The sequence below is a fragment of the Mus pahari genome, chromosome 2 (assembly GCF_900095145.1).
Source record: "Mus pahari chromosome 2, PAHARI_EIJ_v1.1, whole genome shotgun sequence".
NCBI classification, from domain to species: domain Eukaryota; kingdom Metazoa; phylum Chordata; class Mammalia; order Rodentia; family Muridae; genus Mus; species Mus pahari.
Genome location: NC_034591.1, coordinates 101,741,573 through 101,760,175, shown reverse-complemented (window position 1 = coordinate 101,760,175; position 18,603 = coordinate 101,741,573). Strand labels below are relative to the sequence as shown.

The following is an 18,603-nucleotide window of genomic DNA, read 5'->3' as shown; positions in this document are numbered from 1 at the left end:
TCTCCTTGGAATCTTCTTTGACTATATACTTTCTTTCCTGTAACTTTGTGAGTCTCCTTTTAGGATTTACTTCTCAGCCTTCAACTAGTTGACAGTTTCTTGACTAAAAACTTTTTTCAGTTTTCAAAGTGAATTTCAGAGTCAGGACTTGGTACCATGTTAGGTTCAGTGAGTCCCTCCTGACAAGACAGGACAGAGGATGGAGAAAGTGGTACTCTGTCAAATGAGTTGATGCTGCTTGCCACTAGTATAGCTTAACTCGCAAGCAGATGCCAACTCACCAGAATTTAGCCCCATCCACAAGCAGTAAGAACTGGTGAAAGGGAGGATTTGGTTCTGTGTGAAATGAAACAGGCTCTTTTTATTTCCTGGATGGTGCTGCGGCTGCCCTGCAGAACACTAGGCTGTGGACACTTTCATGCTGACACAAGTCACTAAGAGACTGAAAACCTGCAGTCCAGAAACAAGTCCAAGAAGGACTAGTCCATGTCTGTGTCTGCCTCTTCCACTTGGCTGCGATTCCTGTCAGAAGTCCATGGCCCCAGAGGCCTTAGCATGTGCATGTGAAATTGTCTTGTCCACACATCAGCTTTCCTTCTCACATGCCAGGCAGTGTCTGAGAATCTGTGCATGTCAGCCAGTCTTGCTGTGTCTTTAGCCACTAAAAGAAGTACTGCTGATCGGTACTGCTTTATGTCACCATGCCTGTAGTCTTGTATTTCCTCTTATTGCCTTACAAGAATTTATAAAATACAAAGAAATCACGCTCCTCTTTGAAGCAGCCTTGATAAACTTGTGAAATAGTTGCTTACTGGCATGAGTCCCATCTATATTTCACCTAGCTGAAATAAGGCTCTGCATAAATTCCTATTTTGTTTTTTTAAATATTTACAGTTCTTACTAATTTTTTCATGTATTTATAAGATTTTTACTCTAGAAGGTTATATTTCTGAGATTATATTAAATCACAGTTACAGAAATTTTATTTAATGCTCTTATTTAATTTTTCTAATACTACAAATGAAATTTTCTGTATTGTGCTTAACAGACTAGTCATGTTAAACAGAATAATTAAGTGTCTGCTTATAAATGTTCCTATAAGTAAATGACTGCTCACTGAGCCATCCCTAGTTCAACTCTATTTCTTTTCATGTGTTGTCATAGGCACAGGACAATATTTTTTGACATTGTCACCAAACATCTGAGAATTCAGTAAAAGCTATGAACCTTTCTTTATAGAGAAGTGCCTACACACACACACACACACACACACACACACACACACACACACACATTATAGTTATAAGGATAATTGATTGTGATATGCCTGCCACTCTGCCAAGCTGCTTATATGTGTGACTTGGTTTATTGCTTATCATTACAGTATAAGAAGTGATCTGCTATTCTAATTTTTGATTTAATGATTTTTAAAGACATAAATTTAAGCCATCTGTTGAATTAGTCATCAGGAATTAGTATGTGGAGACATAGAGCTCCAGTTTTGGGGCAGTGGCTGCCATGTGCTGTTGTTGCTGCTGCTGCTGCTGCTGTACACACACACACACATACACACACACACACACACACACACACACACACACACACACACGGCTCTTCCCTTAAAAACTAAAACCTATAACAACCCAGAGATTTTTGCTATTATTTATAGGTCTAGGTTTCTAGTGAATCTTGATTTTCATGTAAATTGTTTAATTGAAACACAATATTTGTTAAGTATCTACTGTTTTTAATATGTAAAACATTTATTTATATAAGGGTATTAGAAACATGCTGGTTTTTTTTTTTTTTTTGCTTAATTTAATTTTTTACTTATTCACTTTACATCCTGCTCCCTACCACCTCCTGAGCATCTACTATTTTTAATAATTGTGCTTTGTAATAGGGTCATTATCTCTAAGGAATTGACTATCTTTACTATCACTGTGGGATTATAGGGATTATAGGATTGTAGTGCAGTAATAACATACTTGACAAGCATACACAAGGACTTAGGTTTGATGTTCAGTACTGATAAAATAAAAAGAGGAAAAACTACAGATAAGAGGTTGACTTTACAGTAATTAGACATTTCCATAAGTGATTTGTAGAGATTAATCTCTTCACTTCATCATACCTGACATAATTATCATTCTCTGATTCTCTTTATAAAAAGGCTTCCGTGTCTTGTGGGAACCTGAGGATTTGGTATGTCATAAAAATCAGGTCTCTAAAGTAAATGAGAGATCAGCAGGAAACATATCCAGACTCGTGAGTCAGTTTATCTATCAACCAGGTTCATGTTCAGTGAGGAGTAGCATGAATGTAAACCTAGCTCGCAAGCCTCCCAGTGGTATTTCATGGGGAAGTCTGTTGAGTTTGACATAGGCAGGACAGCAGAACATCCCAATAGCTGGACTCCTTCTGATAGAGAGGACTTGAAATGCTTTTTAAATGAAGCAATACTGGCTTGAATGATACAGGCAATCTGCAACCTTGGAGGAAGTGTGCAAACTGAACACTCAACAAGGCTGTTGGGAAGAAAGGCTGCAGTTATAACTGAAAGAACTTGTTTAAACAAACGCATCATTAGAAGTAATTGTACATTTGGGACGCACAGTTCCTGTACACCAGGTTACTAGATATGATTTTACTGTTGCTTACTGTAAGCACATCACTGTTGATGTTCAGGGTATGTTGTGTCAAGCTTTTCGTTGGCATGCTTTTTGATGAATGTATGTACATTTTAGAACTTTACTCTTGAAACTTGGGTTTCTTAGTCATCCTTTGGATAATGTTGGATTCTAAGTTTTGGCATATGAGTTTTCTTCTCAAAGCAAACAGCAACTTTACTAAGGCTGTCTCTTTGGAGTTGATCTCTTTTCTTATGCATCCTTTTTATTTGAAATGTCTGCAATAAGAGTATTTTGTATTCAGGTATACACCACATTTATGCTATATTGAAATTAATGTGCTGACTTACAATTCTTTCATATGATGTTCCCTTGTCTCTACAGTCTAGTTTGGCATTATTTTTAAAACTGGGACTGCAATATTATGTAAATCTATTATGGTTTCAAGATGAGTAGAAAGGGAGAGACAAAGCCAAACAAGCGGTAATCTTTGTTCGTACTTCATCTTTTGAATTTGTCCTATATAGAGAGTCTTCTACTTTTCTAGCTAGCTGTGAAAAATAAAAAGAAGATATTACAGCAGTTCTATAGGTTCTTAACTTCGATATTAAAGAATATGTATCTGAAAGGAAAATACTTCCTTTTATGTTTTATTTTTCCAAGTACTCGAGCTGCTTTTATTGTAAATAGTAGATAGATATGAAATGCCCATCATGGTTTGACTTCACAAGAACTGAAATTACAGTAAATCCCAGATCCTGACTGTGCTATGTGCTTATCTGTATGGAAGGATATTCAGACATTTTGATTTTGTAATAAGAAGGGCTCAGAGACAATAAACTTGTCATTCTTAAGTTGTAGTAGCATTTGTCCCTGTAGTCCTTCACCATTTCTTTCTTGATATAGATGTGGAAGCCAGAATTCTAAGAGTGCATTGTCTCAGGTGCTACTGAGAACTAAAGATAGCATCCGTATGGGCCTCTTTGACCTTTGAGGAAGCAGGTGGAGGGAAGAAAAGATGGAATTTTTAAAGCAGCTTGGAAATGAAAGTCAAGGGCAAAGACTGTAGGAGAAGGACACACATATGCAAATGTCCCTGACCATCTGTAGTAAGCCTCATCCAGGTGGGCATCTTCACATCTGCCAATACTGCTTTGCTTTTTTAAGCCAAATTCTGATCAAGGCAGCAGCTGCTGCTAGTGGTGTGCATGCGTGTGTCATGTAGGAGGTTGGCACTCATGAGATAATACAAATAATCGGTGAGGGAATAATTAATGATGTGGCAGGGAATATTTTTGATAAATGCTTAGGGAATGAGGTGACAGGCGTGAAATTAGAAAATTCCTTCAGTGATCTGAAATATAAATAGCTTTCGGAACTGAAAAGAGTTTTTCAGCTGAAGATTTTATTGTGTTGAGAGGAAAAACTTTTTTCTTTCCCCCCCTCCCTTCCTCCTTTGCAAGTTGTTTGTCCATTCACAAAACAAATACTCTGAAGCCCAGAGCGGCTCATGGGAATAAATTTCAGGTCGAATTAGTACAGTTTCCTTGCTGTCAGGATGCTGGAATTAATGGTGTTTTGATGACACGAATTTTGAAGGGCCAACAAAGAGGCTGAAGGGAGAGAGACATGACTCCTTAGAAGCTCAGGCCTCCTCTCCCCCAGCTTCTCTTGTCTTCCCTGTCATCCGTCTGCCAATCTCCCTGTCCATGGTTAGTTAAAGGCGCTTTTTATCCTCTTTTCTTTCCCACAGAGTTTGCCAGATCCGGCCCGGTGCCTGGGTTCCAGGAGGACACGCTGCAGTTGGCCTTCATCGACTTGAGACAAGTAAGTCTTTGTGTTTTTGTTTTTTGTTTTTCTTTTAAGATGTGTGACTGAAGACCATCAGGTCTTAAGGAAAAGGGGAGGGGAGGGGGTTTGGCATTGGTGATTCACACTGGAGACCTAAGGGCTTTTCCCTGTGTTTGAGGCCACCTCTTTTATTTAGCTATCTGAGATCCTTAGCAATGGTGGAGTAAAGATTTTGTGGGTAGAAGGGTAGGCAGGGGGTGGGAGGAGAGATCCATAGAGTAGAGGGACTCAAGTGACCCTCAAGTGATGCGATCCATTGTGTGGCCATTGACTTCTGCAGACACAGCGAAAAGATGACTCGTCAAACCCATGCTAAGCAGGTGCACTGATGCAGAGACTGCCTGCCTAGAGAACGTTGTCTGTGGATAATGTGGCCAGTAGTGTTGAAGGAAAATGAAATGCTTTGCTTTCTGAGTTGTTAGTCTGGTGTGTTGACTTTTCCTTGCTGCCTCATACCTTCTATTGCCTCCTTTGTAGAATGTAGTCAGTCATCAGCAACGGAGTAGAGTGGGGTGCTTACAGATGGTTTGCAAAGGTTCTGACCAGCCATCCTAGCCTGATGGGAAATCCTGTTACAGTGTCATGATGAAGGCTGGTACTTAGGTCTACCTGAGCTTTGGCAAACCCATAAGATGGAAAGGTCACCAAGAGGGCTGTTTTTGCAAACTAGAAAGGGGGGGTGGTAGGTAGGCTCTGGTGTTTGGGGTCTAGGAAGACAAGGTGGGTGGGGGCCAAAAGGGAGAGCTGTAACTATGCTCTGTCGTCTCTTCACTCTGAAGATGGATGGGGTTGGATAGAAAGTGTGAATGAAGTAAGCATCAATGACTGATGCTTCTCTCCTATTAAAACAATCTTTTTTTTTTGTCTGTTTTAGAAGGGGGCTGGCTTTGTTTCTCCTGCCATAATGATGCAGTGCCTCTTGTTTTCAAAGCTGACATAGTTTGCATTCTGAAAACTTGTAGATGCCCAGAGTGTTTCTTAAAGCTGTAGGACCCCTTGTCTGGGTAACCTCCTTACCACTGTGTCTGGATTCCTGCCGGAATAGCTTTTAATCCGTAATGGATGGCCTGAGCTAGCCCTGGACCCTTGTGGATGGGCAGTGTAATCTGTCATTGATGACAATTCCAGAAAGCCCTGTTCAGCAGAATCATGTATCTATAGTCCCACCAAGGTTTGAGGATTCAGGCCACGTCCTAGAAACGTGTGTCAACTTAATATTTGGGGGCTGGGTTAGGGGTTCTCTTTTTCATAAAACTTTCCTAGCATTGTGAGAAATGGGCTCTCCCCCCACGCTGAATACCTTCTACCTCTAGATTTGAGATGCTCAAGTTTTAGCCTTTGCTCTAAGATGGGAAGAATGAAATTTTGTTTTAGGGTTCAGTGGGGAGGTGTTACCTCCCTCTGGAATTTGTTCCCAAAAACCTCTAAGCCAGTTCAAGCTTCTTGGAAAGCAGAAAGTGTTTTTCATTGGAAGGACATAGTTTCTTTTTTCACTGTTCATGCAAAGAAAATGTCATTCTCAGTAGTTTGTGACTTTGATACCTGTAGAAAGCAATTAGTGTTTAAAGACAATGTGATCTGAGGGGTAAATGGGAAAGCACATCAGGGTGAGTGCAAGTACTTATGAGCTTGGTGTGGACTCGGAAGGGCCTGTTTGGGCTGTATTCCCACCCTGAGTATTTCTTTTGTGATGTTTAAATGATGACAGACTGTATCATAAATTCCACTTATTCCTTTCTCTGTTACAGCAATTAGAAAGGGGTCATTCCCAACCTAGATGATTTGAACAACATCTTTAGTTTAAGGCTGTGTTAGCAGATAGCTGGCCTGCTACAAAACAAACCTTTCACATTCTGGTCTAAAAAGATCTCTTTCTTTTCGTTTATCTAGACCATTCTCAGATGTTCACACTACAAGTAAAACTCCATTTGTATGTTATGATAGGGGACTTAATGTAAGATGAGGTGTGTGTACTCCTCACAGTCCTAAAGCACAATTCTAAATTGGGAGGTGCACCATAAGAACAATGTTCCTTCCATCTTTGCAGAACATGAAACCCACACTGTGTGTTGGGTCTCACTTGGGGAGAACTTTACCCAAAGCAACACGTTCACCTGCAAGAAATCTAATTGTAAAGTGGCCATAACCAGTTTCAGTGCTAGCTCTTTGAATCTGTTTTCATTGCCTGCTTGTTTTAGAACAGGCTTTGGCTTTCTGTTCCTTATGCTGCAGGTCATCTTCTTTACTGATGCTGGTGTCGTTTCTCTGTGCAGGAGTGCTTCTTCTTCATCTGGCCTGTAGATGGAGGTTTTGTGGACTGAGCCTACAAGTGGGGCTCTCACTAGTCCTGTTCTTTAATATTTGTCAGCACAGAGATTCTGTCATTCCCACCACTATATAAACCTGTTTGGTTCTAATTTTATTATTTGACTTACTAATAGACTTAATTAGGCTTTTACAAGACAAGGATCAAAACAGTAAATGGAATTAGCAGGGACTAGTACTATAGCTCAGCAGTGAAGCATTCGCCATGAAAACCTACCTGAGTTTGCTTCCAGAGAACTGACTGCACAAAGTTATTCTCTGACCTCTGCAGTGGCATGTGCACACACACACCCTCATCCTGTACACACACACTAATAATAGTAAATAAAATAATTTAAAATGGTAATGGAAACACCAGAAGTGAATTTTTTTTTTTAAGATTTATTTATTTATTATATGTAAGTACACTGTAGCTGTCTTCAGACACTCCAGAAGAGGGCAACAGATCTTGTGACGGATGGTTATGAGCCACCATGTGGTTGCTGGGATTTGAACTCCGGACCTTCAGAAGAGCAGTCGGGTGCTCTTACCCACTGAGCCATCTCACCAGCCCAGAAGTGAAAATTTAAAGCAAATATTATATGACATTTTCTTACCAAGTGTCTGATTATCCAAGATAGAGCATACATAAGAGCCCCCAGAACCACCCCCCCTAAAAAAAAATAAAAACAATTCTACTGGAGTCTAGCTTGAGTTAATTAGTGGAGATTCAAGGGGTTGTTTATAGGGAGCACTAGCAACTTAAGCAGCTAAGCCATTGCAGAAGAACTGCCCCTGCCCAGCATTTGTAGCTTCAGAGAGGGGAGGAGAATCACTCCCCTCCTCCACTTCCAGGAGGAATGCACAAGGGCCAGTCTTGTGGGAGTCCTGTAGGCAATCACAGGTGCTATGATTTCAAGATGGCAGTAGCCACAACAGGCAACAGCTGTGCCTGTCCCAGGCAGAGTTCCATAAAAGACAAACTGTAGGGTATATGCCCATCTAAAAGGGGTTTGACCTGGTGAGCTTTAGGATGCGTAGTCTTTCAATACCATGCATATACTGGCTGTTTGCCTGTCTGGTTTCTAAGTGTGTCATGCCGATCATATGCTCATGTTCTCTTGTGTTAGACTTTTAGATGCAATTAGGTGAATGATAATTTAACACGTATTCAAAATATGGACGTTGATGAAAGATTCTCTGTGTAGGCTGTAATAGCAGAGTGTAATTTAAAAGCCCTGTAATTTCATTAGAAAGAAAATTAGATGTAGATTATAAAGCCATTCATCTTTTTTCACGTACTCTATTTCCATTTTTCTACTTCTTAAGATAAAAAGTGAAATGACATTTTGAATATACAAGCTTTCATGATATTTCAGACTTAAAATATGTTGACATACACTTTTCATTTGTAAGATTCTAGAATTAGAAAATCTGCTATTAATAATAATGAACTATTCAGTACAAGTTGAAAGGTTTTTTCCTTAACATGTCATATTTATGTTATATAAGTTTAATTTCAGTACAATTTACATGCAAAAATATGTATATATTTCATCTTCCAAGCTTGGGGAATGTTAAAAGCTTGAGGACAAAATAAAATCTCATTTAATCAACCATTTTAAAGTGGTAGCTACTCTCCCAGATATTGGTGACCTGTAGTTATTCCTCTTTAGGCATTATTATGGGCCAGCAGTAGATTCTTGGTGGCTCTTTACTTTTTAGCAGTTCTATGAGAAAACATGAAGTAGAAATGCTGTTGAACATCAATATTGGCTTTTCATTTCAGTTCATTTCATCAAACACTGAGTGCCTGTTGGGCACTCAGCTTAAATGATGCACAGTGAGCACACACTGAGTGTGACTTCTGCCTAAAGGACCACATGGACGATCACTGAAGTCCTTGATTCCAATATGGACACGTTGTGATAAGAATTGTCTTGTAGACAATAGAACATTGTATGTATTTCAGTTGTTTGACTTTCATAACATACTGGCTTGAACCATGTGTGGTGTTAAGAATTCTATTAATCAGCAATGCTACATCACTGAGCAAGTCTTTTCACTACAGTTAGATGATGCATTGAAAAGATTGACCAGTGTAGAAGCTCTCAAGACCTATGGCCAGCTCTTCTCTGCTCCATGTGATGTTTCATGCACAAGCAACTTTCTATAGATCTGCTCACACCGTTTGGGAAGGGTTCCAAAAGAGGAAGTGAACAAAAACACTGAGGTCTGTGCTCAGAACTAGCAGGTCATCACTTCCACCACATTTTATTGTCTTCAGCTAGACACAGGGTCAATTCAGTGTAAAGAAATTGGGACATAAATTGCATCTTATAGTCTAGCTGGAATTGAATACTACAGATCAGGGACAAGATTGAATCTATAAGTACCAAAGGGGTACATTTTAGGCACAAAGAGCTGTAAAATAATCATGGAGAGGAGAGTTAAACTGAAAGAAAATTAGACTATCTTCCTCTGTATTTCTCTGTGTTTCTTCCTCTGCCTCTGTCTCTCTCTCTGTCTGTCGATCTATCTCTTTCTCTTGGTGTGTGTATCTGTGTGTATATGTCGATGTGAGTGTGTATTGGTTTAAGATGTAGACGCTTCATTCCTTTGGTTATTAAGATCTTTAACTCTTGTCCTCTAAGTTGTCTTATTTTGTTTTTATTCTCTATGGTTATGTTTCTTGAGAATCTTTTTAATGTCCTGTTTATTATCCTCCTCCAATGATGTAAAGTGTGTTACCCTAGAATATTTGATGCTGTTGTTATTCGAATTCACTATGTGGGCTTCTAGCTGCCCAAAGAAGGTGTGTGCTGTATTTATTTAGCTTACAGTGTTCACCTTCCATATCTTAAAAGCAGTTAATAGTTGCAGATGTCCTTTTCTTGGAAATATCACCTTATCCTCCCTTTGTAGCCCCAGCAGTTACTTTCAATCTGCATTAAATGTTTTTAAAGCTGAATGAACAAGCCTGTGACATTGCATCAGATCTCTTGAATGAAGCTTGTTGGCAAGGCACTTCCACACTGAGCCATCCCAAGATATCTGGGCTTTTTTTAGAGTGAGCTGGGGATATTCCCTCTAGGGCACTTATTCCCCAACTTCTTCCCTGCGTCTAAAGTAAACACAGTGCATTTCCATTGCAGACGCAGGGCTTGCCTTAAAAACAACAGTAGTGTCTAAAGAGCTGCCTGTCCATTTCTTTCTGGTTGTGGAATAGATTATGGTGCTATTTCTGTTAAGGTAAAAGGAATCATTAACTTGAGTTAGTCTCCACTTAGAACCAGAAAACAGTTCAGAAACCTTTGTCCAGCTTCACTTCCTATTTTCTATTGTGTCTTGATCCTACTCAATAAAGATTTTGTTGTGAAATCAAATATCTATTTATAATGAACATTTTGTTATTCCTAAAATAAATCTTCCCTCTGTTAATTATTTGAATGCTAGTTTTAGTAGGAAATCCATTTACATCGATGGATAATTCTGTGACCTTCCACACATTAAAATATACTTTGATTCACAGGATTACCATTCTAAACTACTGACTAACTGGGGGTCTTTACCAGAGGCAAGTAGGAGTTGGGCAGCCCCAAGTTTCAAAAGGTCCCAGGTGCAAGTTATCATTTCTTATCACAAACAAGAAGTTGTTAGCATGAAGCTACCTCCCACAAGTGCTTCTTCATATTAGTTCTTCACCTGTAGGAATGTGAGGAACTTTTAGACAGTCTATAAGATTATATTTATTGTATTATTAACATTGTTGTGAGGGACTTTTAGACAGTTTATAAGATTATATTTAAGATATTATTGTTGTTTATAAGATTATATTTATGTTGTTATTATTATTATTATTATTTATTATTATTATTATTATTATTATTATTATTAGCAGGCCCTCACCATGTAGCCCAGGTTGGATTTGTACTCTGGATCCTCAACCTCCTGAGTGCTGGAATTATGGAAATGTATCGCCATGCCTGGCACAAAGATTCCTGGAGAATAGTACTAGGGGCTGTATAGTAGGGGAATGAGTTCATGTAAGAGATAGTCTTGGTGGTGGGCATCAGAGGGAAGTGTTAAGACCCCTTCATCATGTGTCTTTCTATTGCTGTTAGAGCATAACCAAAACAACTTATAAAAGAATGCACCTAATTGGTGGCTTGCCTACAGTTTGAGAGGGTGAGTCCATGGCGAGAAGCATGGCATCAGGCAAGCAGGTACAGCACTGGAGCTGTAGAGAAGAATGTAGAACAGGTCTACAAATTGGAGGCAGAGAAAAGAAGCTGGGTCTGGCATGGGCTTTTGAAACTATAGTGACACACCTCCTCCAACAAAGCCACACCTCTTAAACTTTCCCAAAACAGTTCCACCAAAATAGAAATTACTCAGCTAAATATATGAGCTTATAGGGCCATTTTCATTCAAACCATCATAGGAGGGAACTGTCTGGGCCAATAATTGTGTTCGTAGAAGCCCTTCCCAACCACTGCTGCTTGGCAGGGGTCCTTTTCAATTATGTATGAATGTGAGTGTGTCAGCCTGCAAGCTCAGGCATCATCTGCCCCAGTCAAAAATAAATAGGTTGATAAATTGTGGACTATGAGACTCATATGGATAGTAGGTCTGGAAGGAAGGGTCCTGCTGTGTCTGACCCATGACCTATAGGCCACACGTGGCCCAGGGCAGCTCTGAATATGGCCCCACAAAAATCATAACTTACTTAAAACTTTATGATACTTGTTTGCTATTGTTTATAATCTAGATGTGTAATTCTTATACTTGAATTTTTGGTGGCAACACCATTTTACAGTGCCAAAAGGATGGACAATCCTAAGCCTTAAAGCAACCTGTCCTGGTAAAGACACTCTGTACCACTAAGCTAGTGGCATGTATATATAGAGACGACAGACCAACTGTGAAATCCAGATTGCTTGTATTTCAAAGGCAGGTGGTGGTCAGAAGAGGTCATGGTAGCATATCTGACTACCTGTACATATCTCTCTGCTCTCGCTGTCATCAGAAGTCCTGCTGGCCATAATTTGTGATGTGACATAGGCACAGCAAGCTGTTGAATACAGATGCCAATTTCCACATTCAGGAAGCATTATCTTATATTTAGCATCATGCTTCACACCATTGAAGGGTGAGTAGAATACAGTGAAGGTGACAGGGCCCTTCTCTATAGACTTGGGTTCTTCTATCCACTCTGGCTTGAAAGCATGTTTTCAGCTTTCTGCTCTTCCTGTAGTCACTCTTCGGGTAGTCCTGGTGCTTCAAGGAGAAGCCACTTATATTAGCTCATTTGTGTGTGTGCAGCCACACTTGTTCAATTTTAAGTACAGCTGCAAAACTTCCTGCAAGATCCCCAGGCAAGGACAATTATGCTGTACCTTGATACTCATATTCTCAGAAAAGGACTTTTAGCTTGAGTTGACACCAACCTAGCATTAAAATGGTAACTAACTTCAAAAAGGTGGTCTTTTGATCTTTAGAAACAGTTTTTTGTTGTTGTTGTTGTTTTGATAAAGTAATATTTTTTGCCCGACCCCTGTGCCCTTCAAGATTATGCCTCCTACATCAAAGGAAACTGATAGCAAATATATCCTGTTCCTTTCGCGGTAGATCTTCATATGCTGCTTATGACCTTATAAAAACTATGACTGGCTTATGGCTTAGCATAGGTCAAGATAGGGCACAGTGATGAAGTCTTTTTGTAGAACCCCTTTCTAATCACTGCTGTTTGGCAGGGCTCCTTTTCAACTATGTGTAAACCTGAGTGTCAGCCTGCACGCTCCGGAGTCATCTGCCAGTCAGAGACAAATGGTTAATGAGGGAAGGACGTTTTCTCCTCAGTATCCTCTTGCCATGGAGGAGCACTAGTTACAAAAGTCTGTACAGAATTGCTTTAGGGAGGCTGAGAATTGAAGAAGGAAAACTACTAGTAAAGGACAACTACATGAAAGCCATGGTCGTTTACCCTTCCTCCCTTCCTTCCTTCCTTCCTTCCTTCCTTCCTTCCTTCCTTCCATAAAGGCTGGGTCTTTGAAGGGGAACTGGAAGATCAGGTGAACTCTGCAGTGTATTTTCTAATGTCTGATTTCCTCAGATGATGAAGAGACCTACTTTCTGGCAGTAGGTCATAAGGCCTTGGTTCTTTGTGTGATGGCATTTGGTAGATAGTTAGCTTTTGGCCTGTTTGATGGTTCTTTCCTGGGAATCATTTGTGTGCCTGGCAGCACTGCTTATGGATGTCATATGTTATGGACCTTCCTAGGTTGCTTTTATTGTTTTAATGACAAATACATGATGACAGAAAGCCAAGTTCTTTTGGTTAGGTAGGTTAGGAGAAAGCTCTTTGGGGTACCCAGAAACAACATAGCAGACTTTTGGAATATTTTCCCATGAAAAATCCATTAGGTTTGGCTTTCTAGCTAGTGGGTCTCCCTGGTTATCATCTTCTTTTACTGCTTTCACACCATCTGGCCATAGGCAGGAGTTAGCTTGACTGTCCACATATTTTACTGCAGCTTGGAAGAGTACAGAAGACCTTTTCTACTGCATGGTAGAACGGAAATTTCCACAAATGGATCTGGTCTGCCACAACCCTTGGGTCTTTACATCAGCAGAAGAACCACCATAATTCACCTTGGGTGTGGTGATAGCATCACTCCCCAGAGCTTCCTACCAGGTCTGTCAGACAGAAGTCAGGGCTATATCCCATTTCTGATTGTGAGCAAAGCCCTAACAATCAGAGTATAGAAGCTTCCTGGTGGTTTCTGCCTTAGTCCGTAGAGTGTGTCACTGAGCTCCTTCTGCTTCTTCTTAGATGCCTGGTGTCTTAGTTAGGCTTTTACTGCTATGAGCAGATACCATGACCAAGGCAACTCTTATAAGGACAACATTTAATTGGGGCTGGCTTACAGGTTCAGAGGTTCAGTCCATTATCATGAAGGAACATTATCATCAAGGACACATGGCAACATCCAGGCAGGCATGGTAGAGGAGGAGCTCAGAGTTCTACAGCTTCATCTGAATGCTGCTAGCAGAATACTGACTTCCAGGTAGCTAGGATGAGGGTCTTAAAGCCCACATCCACAATAACACACCTACTCCAACAAGGCCACACCCACTCCAACAGGGCCACACCTTCTAAAAGTGCCACTCCCTGGGCTGGACATATACAAACCATCATACCAGGGGAGCCTACAAGATAACCTGAGGAATTCCACTATGCTCTGTTTCCCTTTTTTCAAAAGCCAATTCAGGGGCTCTTCCCCTTATTTACTACCTGGCATGTATATGCATACCTACAAATTTGAAACTTTGGGGGGTTTGACACAGTCCCAACTTTAGGAAGAGAGGTAGGAGACTCATCACAGATGTGTCTCCCTGTGAGCAGTATTGGAGGTTGTGTTGGCGCTAGCTGAGTGAAAGCACCGTGGTTCTGAATACTGACCTGAGGTCTGCTAGCTCTACTATCTAGGGTCGGACTGGAGAACACTGAATCCAAAGAGGAAGCAGCAGAGCCAGACCTGAAACTTATCTCACACCTACATCACTGAATCTCTGACAGCCACTGGAGGGCAGCAGTGAGAGACAGCAAAGGTCTAGATTTAGGGAATTGGGGCACATTTCATTTTGGGGAAAACAAAACAAAACAAAACAAAACAACAACAATAAATCTTTGCTATAAGCTATTCCAAGCTACCTAGACTCCTGGGGAGCAAGTGCCCAAAACAATCCAGAGAGCCCTAACTTAAAGATTTCTTCTAGGCAAGTTCAGAAACCATGGATGGATAAAGGAATAAAGACTGATGAGAAAGGAGAACCAAATGGCTTCAGTAAAGGAAGGAAACCAGAAGGACAGTCTACATCCTTACAACCCATCACAGGGTGGGCAGAGCACAGATAACCAAAGCACCACAGTATAGCCAGACTGTTTTGAGCTGAGTGTGCTTGTTCCTGATGCACTGAGACAGTTTCAGACTCCATGGGGGCTATCAAGGCCTAAGGGGTAAGCTGAAACAGAACAGACATACAAACGAGAAAGCACCAAGCAGGGGAGCAAGCAGGAGTAGGGGAGCAAAGGCAAGTCACAAAGGTTGGGTCTCTGAGGCAGTGGGCCCAGGAAGAAGTGTGTCCTCTCCAAGAGAAGATAACAGCAAGTGGGGCCTGCAGAGGAAACAGGTCTGTGTATAAGCAGCCTTACCTCAGGGTGACCCATTTCTTACAGTAGGTCTTCATGATTATCCTGTATTATTTCTTTCTTGGTCTGTTGATTTCCAGGGATAAAACAACTCGCTGAAATTATAGGAAAAGAAAAGATGAAAAGACAGTCTAAGAGAACTCTTACTCTGAAGTAAAATCAAACTTGACTATGAAGCCTCCCTAGATAGTATTTCTTTGGGAAGGCAGCTCTCCTTCCTCTGGTACCCTCAGCCCCCCATCCTCCTTTAAGTACTGGTAAACCTCACAGGAAATAACCAGTAGGGAAACAACACCAACAACCAAAAAAGCCTGACTCCTAGTTTTTATATAGCAACTGAGATATATCCAATTTATCTAGAAACTCAATATCTGTTTTAGGAGGCCAGCAAAAGGCTGTGTTTCCAAGGCTTATGGTGGCCAAGTGTTCAGCAGTTTCTCAAAAGTCTGAGTTTAGAAACTCTTAATTTTTCTCTTCTCTGTGGTTGAGTATACTTTCTCGAACTTGTACTGTTGGCAAGGCAGCATGATGTCAAGAAGTTTGGAGCTGGGCACTTGTAGGTTACTAGCTTGATATTTAATTAAATTATTGATCTTAAATGTAATTTTTTGACCTACAAAATAAAAGTCTTTAACTTACAAAGTTTATAAGATTGGTGTAAGTATTAAGTAAGATAATATAATCATGGCATTTAATGCTTGGTTAGCATATGCCTGATGTTAGTAGTGCTGTTACTATATAGCCGTTGTTACTCCTGTTTTATAGTATCTGTGTAGACACAGTCTACATCAGAAGACCCCATTGTTACTGGTTTCTCATGTTCTGCGACTCCTGGTGAGTGAGGAATTGAGAATAGCAGCTATTAAATGTTCTTAGCTCTGCTAAGCACAATGATGAAGGAAAAGAACAGGAATCTGGCTTTCTCTTGCCGATATTCAATTATAAGTTGGTGGCTTTGGTTATTAGGGGGGTTGCATTAAAAGGTATTTATTTAGAAATGCTACAATTGCATATTAAAATAATTTTAAAGATAAAAAGTAAAGCTAATCCCAGTAAAATTGTACTTGTGTGAGCCTCCCTCTGGTCTTTATTATATGTGTATTATAACACCTGTGTCATTTTATTTAAGCTTTTAAATTTAACATAACAAAGATTTTAAGAGGTTTCTAAACTCTTAAAAATCAGTTTAGTTAAGGTATAATTTGTTTCCAATGAAATGTATGGGCTTTTTGATTTTGGTAAGTATACAATCTCCTATGAGCACCAACTCTGAGAAGAGTTCTGTTATGCACAGAATCCCTTTTGCTTCTCTAAAGTTTGTCTGTCTCCTGGACCACATGCAATCACTCAAATGTATTTTGAAAATTCTAGAGTTGATATTCTTTAGTGTATTCTGTTTGGCTTCTTTAGTTCTGCATGATACTTTGTGGTATCTGCTGCACATCTGCTACATATTTACAGAGGGCTGAGGCTCAGCCCCTTGGCACTCTTTGGTTGGTGGTTCAGTCTCTGGGAGCCCCCAAGAGTCCAAGAATCCCCAAGAGTTAGTTGACTCTGTTGTACTTCCTGTGGAGTCTCTGTCCTCTTCAGGTCCCTCAGTCCTTCCCCTAACTCTTCCATAAGCCTCCGCAAGCTCCATATAATGTTTGGCTGTTGGGTCTCTACATCTGTTTCCATTGGCTGCTGGGTGGAGCCTCTCAGAGGGCAGTTATGCTAGGTTCCTGCCTGTAGGCATAACAGAATATCATTAATAGCATCAGGTTCTTGCTCATGGGATGCATCTCAATTTTGGCCAGTCATTTCTTAGCTATTCCCTCAGTCTCTCCTCCATCTTTGTCCCTGAACATCTTATAGGCAGGACATGTTTTGGGTTAAAGGTTTTGTGGTTAGGCGGTTGCCCTTGTCCCTCCACTGGGAGTCCTATCTGACTACAGGAAGTGGCCACTTCAGGTTACAAATCCCCTACTCCTAGGAGTCTCAGCTAGAGTCACCCCTATAGACTGCCTGCCTACCCCCAATCTCAGGTCTCTGGCATGTCCTAGAGATGACCGACCCCCTCACCGATTTCCATTCTCTCTCCAACTCTCCCTATACCTGATAACACATACCCCGATTCCTTCTCTATTCCCTCTCCTATCTAGTTCCCTTCATCCATCCATCTTTTCATTTTCTTAATAGTATCATTTAAAAAAATTCATTCTTAAAAAGTTTTTATTGGCACCTCATTTACAGTAACATCGGCTTTTTAAAACATCTGTTCCTTCTCTATGTTTCCTCTCCTAACAAATCTTCAGTTGACACGAGGTCATGATGATTTTCTGGCTTTTTGTTTTGTTTGTTTGTTTTTGTTTTTTCTAGAGGCCTTATGTTAGCTTTTCAGTGTGGTACAAAGTGTAGTCCAGGTTCCTGTGGAAGATATGGCTTTTCTGTGACAGTTTATTCTTTTTAATCTGTACTTTATTGATATTCCTTGACAAAAAAAATCAGTTGAGGGGCTGGAGAGATCTCTTAGCAGTTAAGAACACTCTTTCAGATGACGTAAGTTTGGTTCTCAGGACTCATACTGTGTGTACTGCTCACACTTGCCTTATAAATGTAGCTGCAAGGGATCTAATGCCTTCTTTTGGTCTCTACTGACACTACATGTCTGTACATAGACTCATAATAAAAATAAAAAATTAAAAATATTATTGGTTTAAATGTGTTGGTCTCTTTCTAGTTTGCCTATATTTTTCAGTTGATATCTGTGCTTACTCTTTAGTTTTCTCTTGATCTTCAGGCTAAATCTTGGTATCTTGTAGCATGATTTCTGCACCTTTATCTCCTTCAATGTTGCTTTGTTATTATAAATCACACACACACACACACACACACACACACACATACACATATACTTGGAAATCAGCTTTTTAAAAAAGCTTTCTGAAGTTTTGATCAGGGTTATTTTGAATTTGTATATTTGTTGAAGAAAATTGACATTCTGACATTTGTCATTCTCCTTCAAGAATGTTGTCTCTCCATTGTCTGTCTTGGCGCTGGGTAACTTTGAGCAAATCTTGTCTGTTTTGCCAAAGTGATTCCATGTCACATGTTCATTGCAATGCTGTTACTGGTTTAATGTCAGTGTTTAATTCTTTTGTATATATGGAAATACGACTGTGTTTTGTTTATTGGCTTTGAATCTCAAACTTGCTGAAGAACTTCCTATGTTTAGTTTCTTGGGGACTTTGTGTGGGATGTTTTCAGTGATAGTCTCCTCATCTCCCTTTCATTTCTTACCTTACTATACTAGAGCCTCCAATGTGGTAGTAGGGAAGCACAAAAGAAGAATTCTTGCATTATTTCTGATCTTAGTTGTAAAGCAGTCTTTCATTGCTAGACGTAGTAAATCAAAGTTGTGTATCCTTCTGCAGGTGGAGGAAAGTTGATTCTTAATTTTGCTTAGGGATTTCGTTATGTTTGGCCTGTCAGTTTTTTTTTTTTTTTTTTTTTGACTTAAGAATTAGCCTCTATAAACAAGCTGTATTTTATTTTTTTATTTTTTTTAATTTTTTTATTATTTTCTTTATTTACATTTCAAATGCTATCCAGAAAGTTTCCTAT

General features: G+C 39.9%; 1 protein-coding gene across 1 annotated transcript in view; it reads left to right on the top strand.

Annotated features, from left to right (window-relative positions):
• The window catches only part of Exoc6b (exocyst complex component 6B), a 425,980-nt gene that overhangs the window by 309,904 nt on the left and 97,473 nt on the right, over positions 1-18,603 (top strand). The window contains exon 20 of the mRNA XM_021190223.1: positions 4,384-4,457. Coding sequence (XP_021045882.1) covers positions 4,384-4,457 — 74 coding nt within the window. The remainder of the gene's footprint in view (positions 1-4,383; positions 4,458-18,603) is intronic.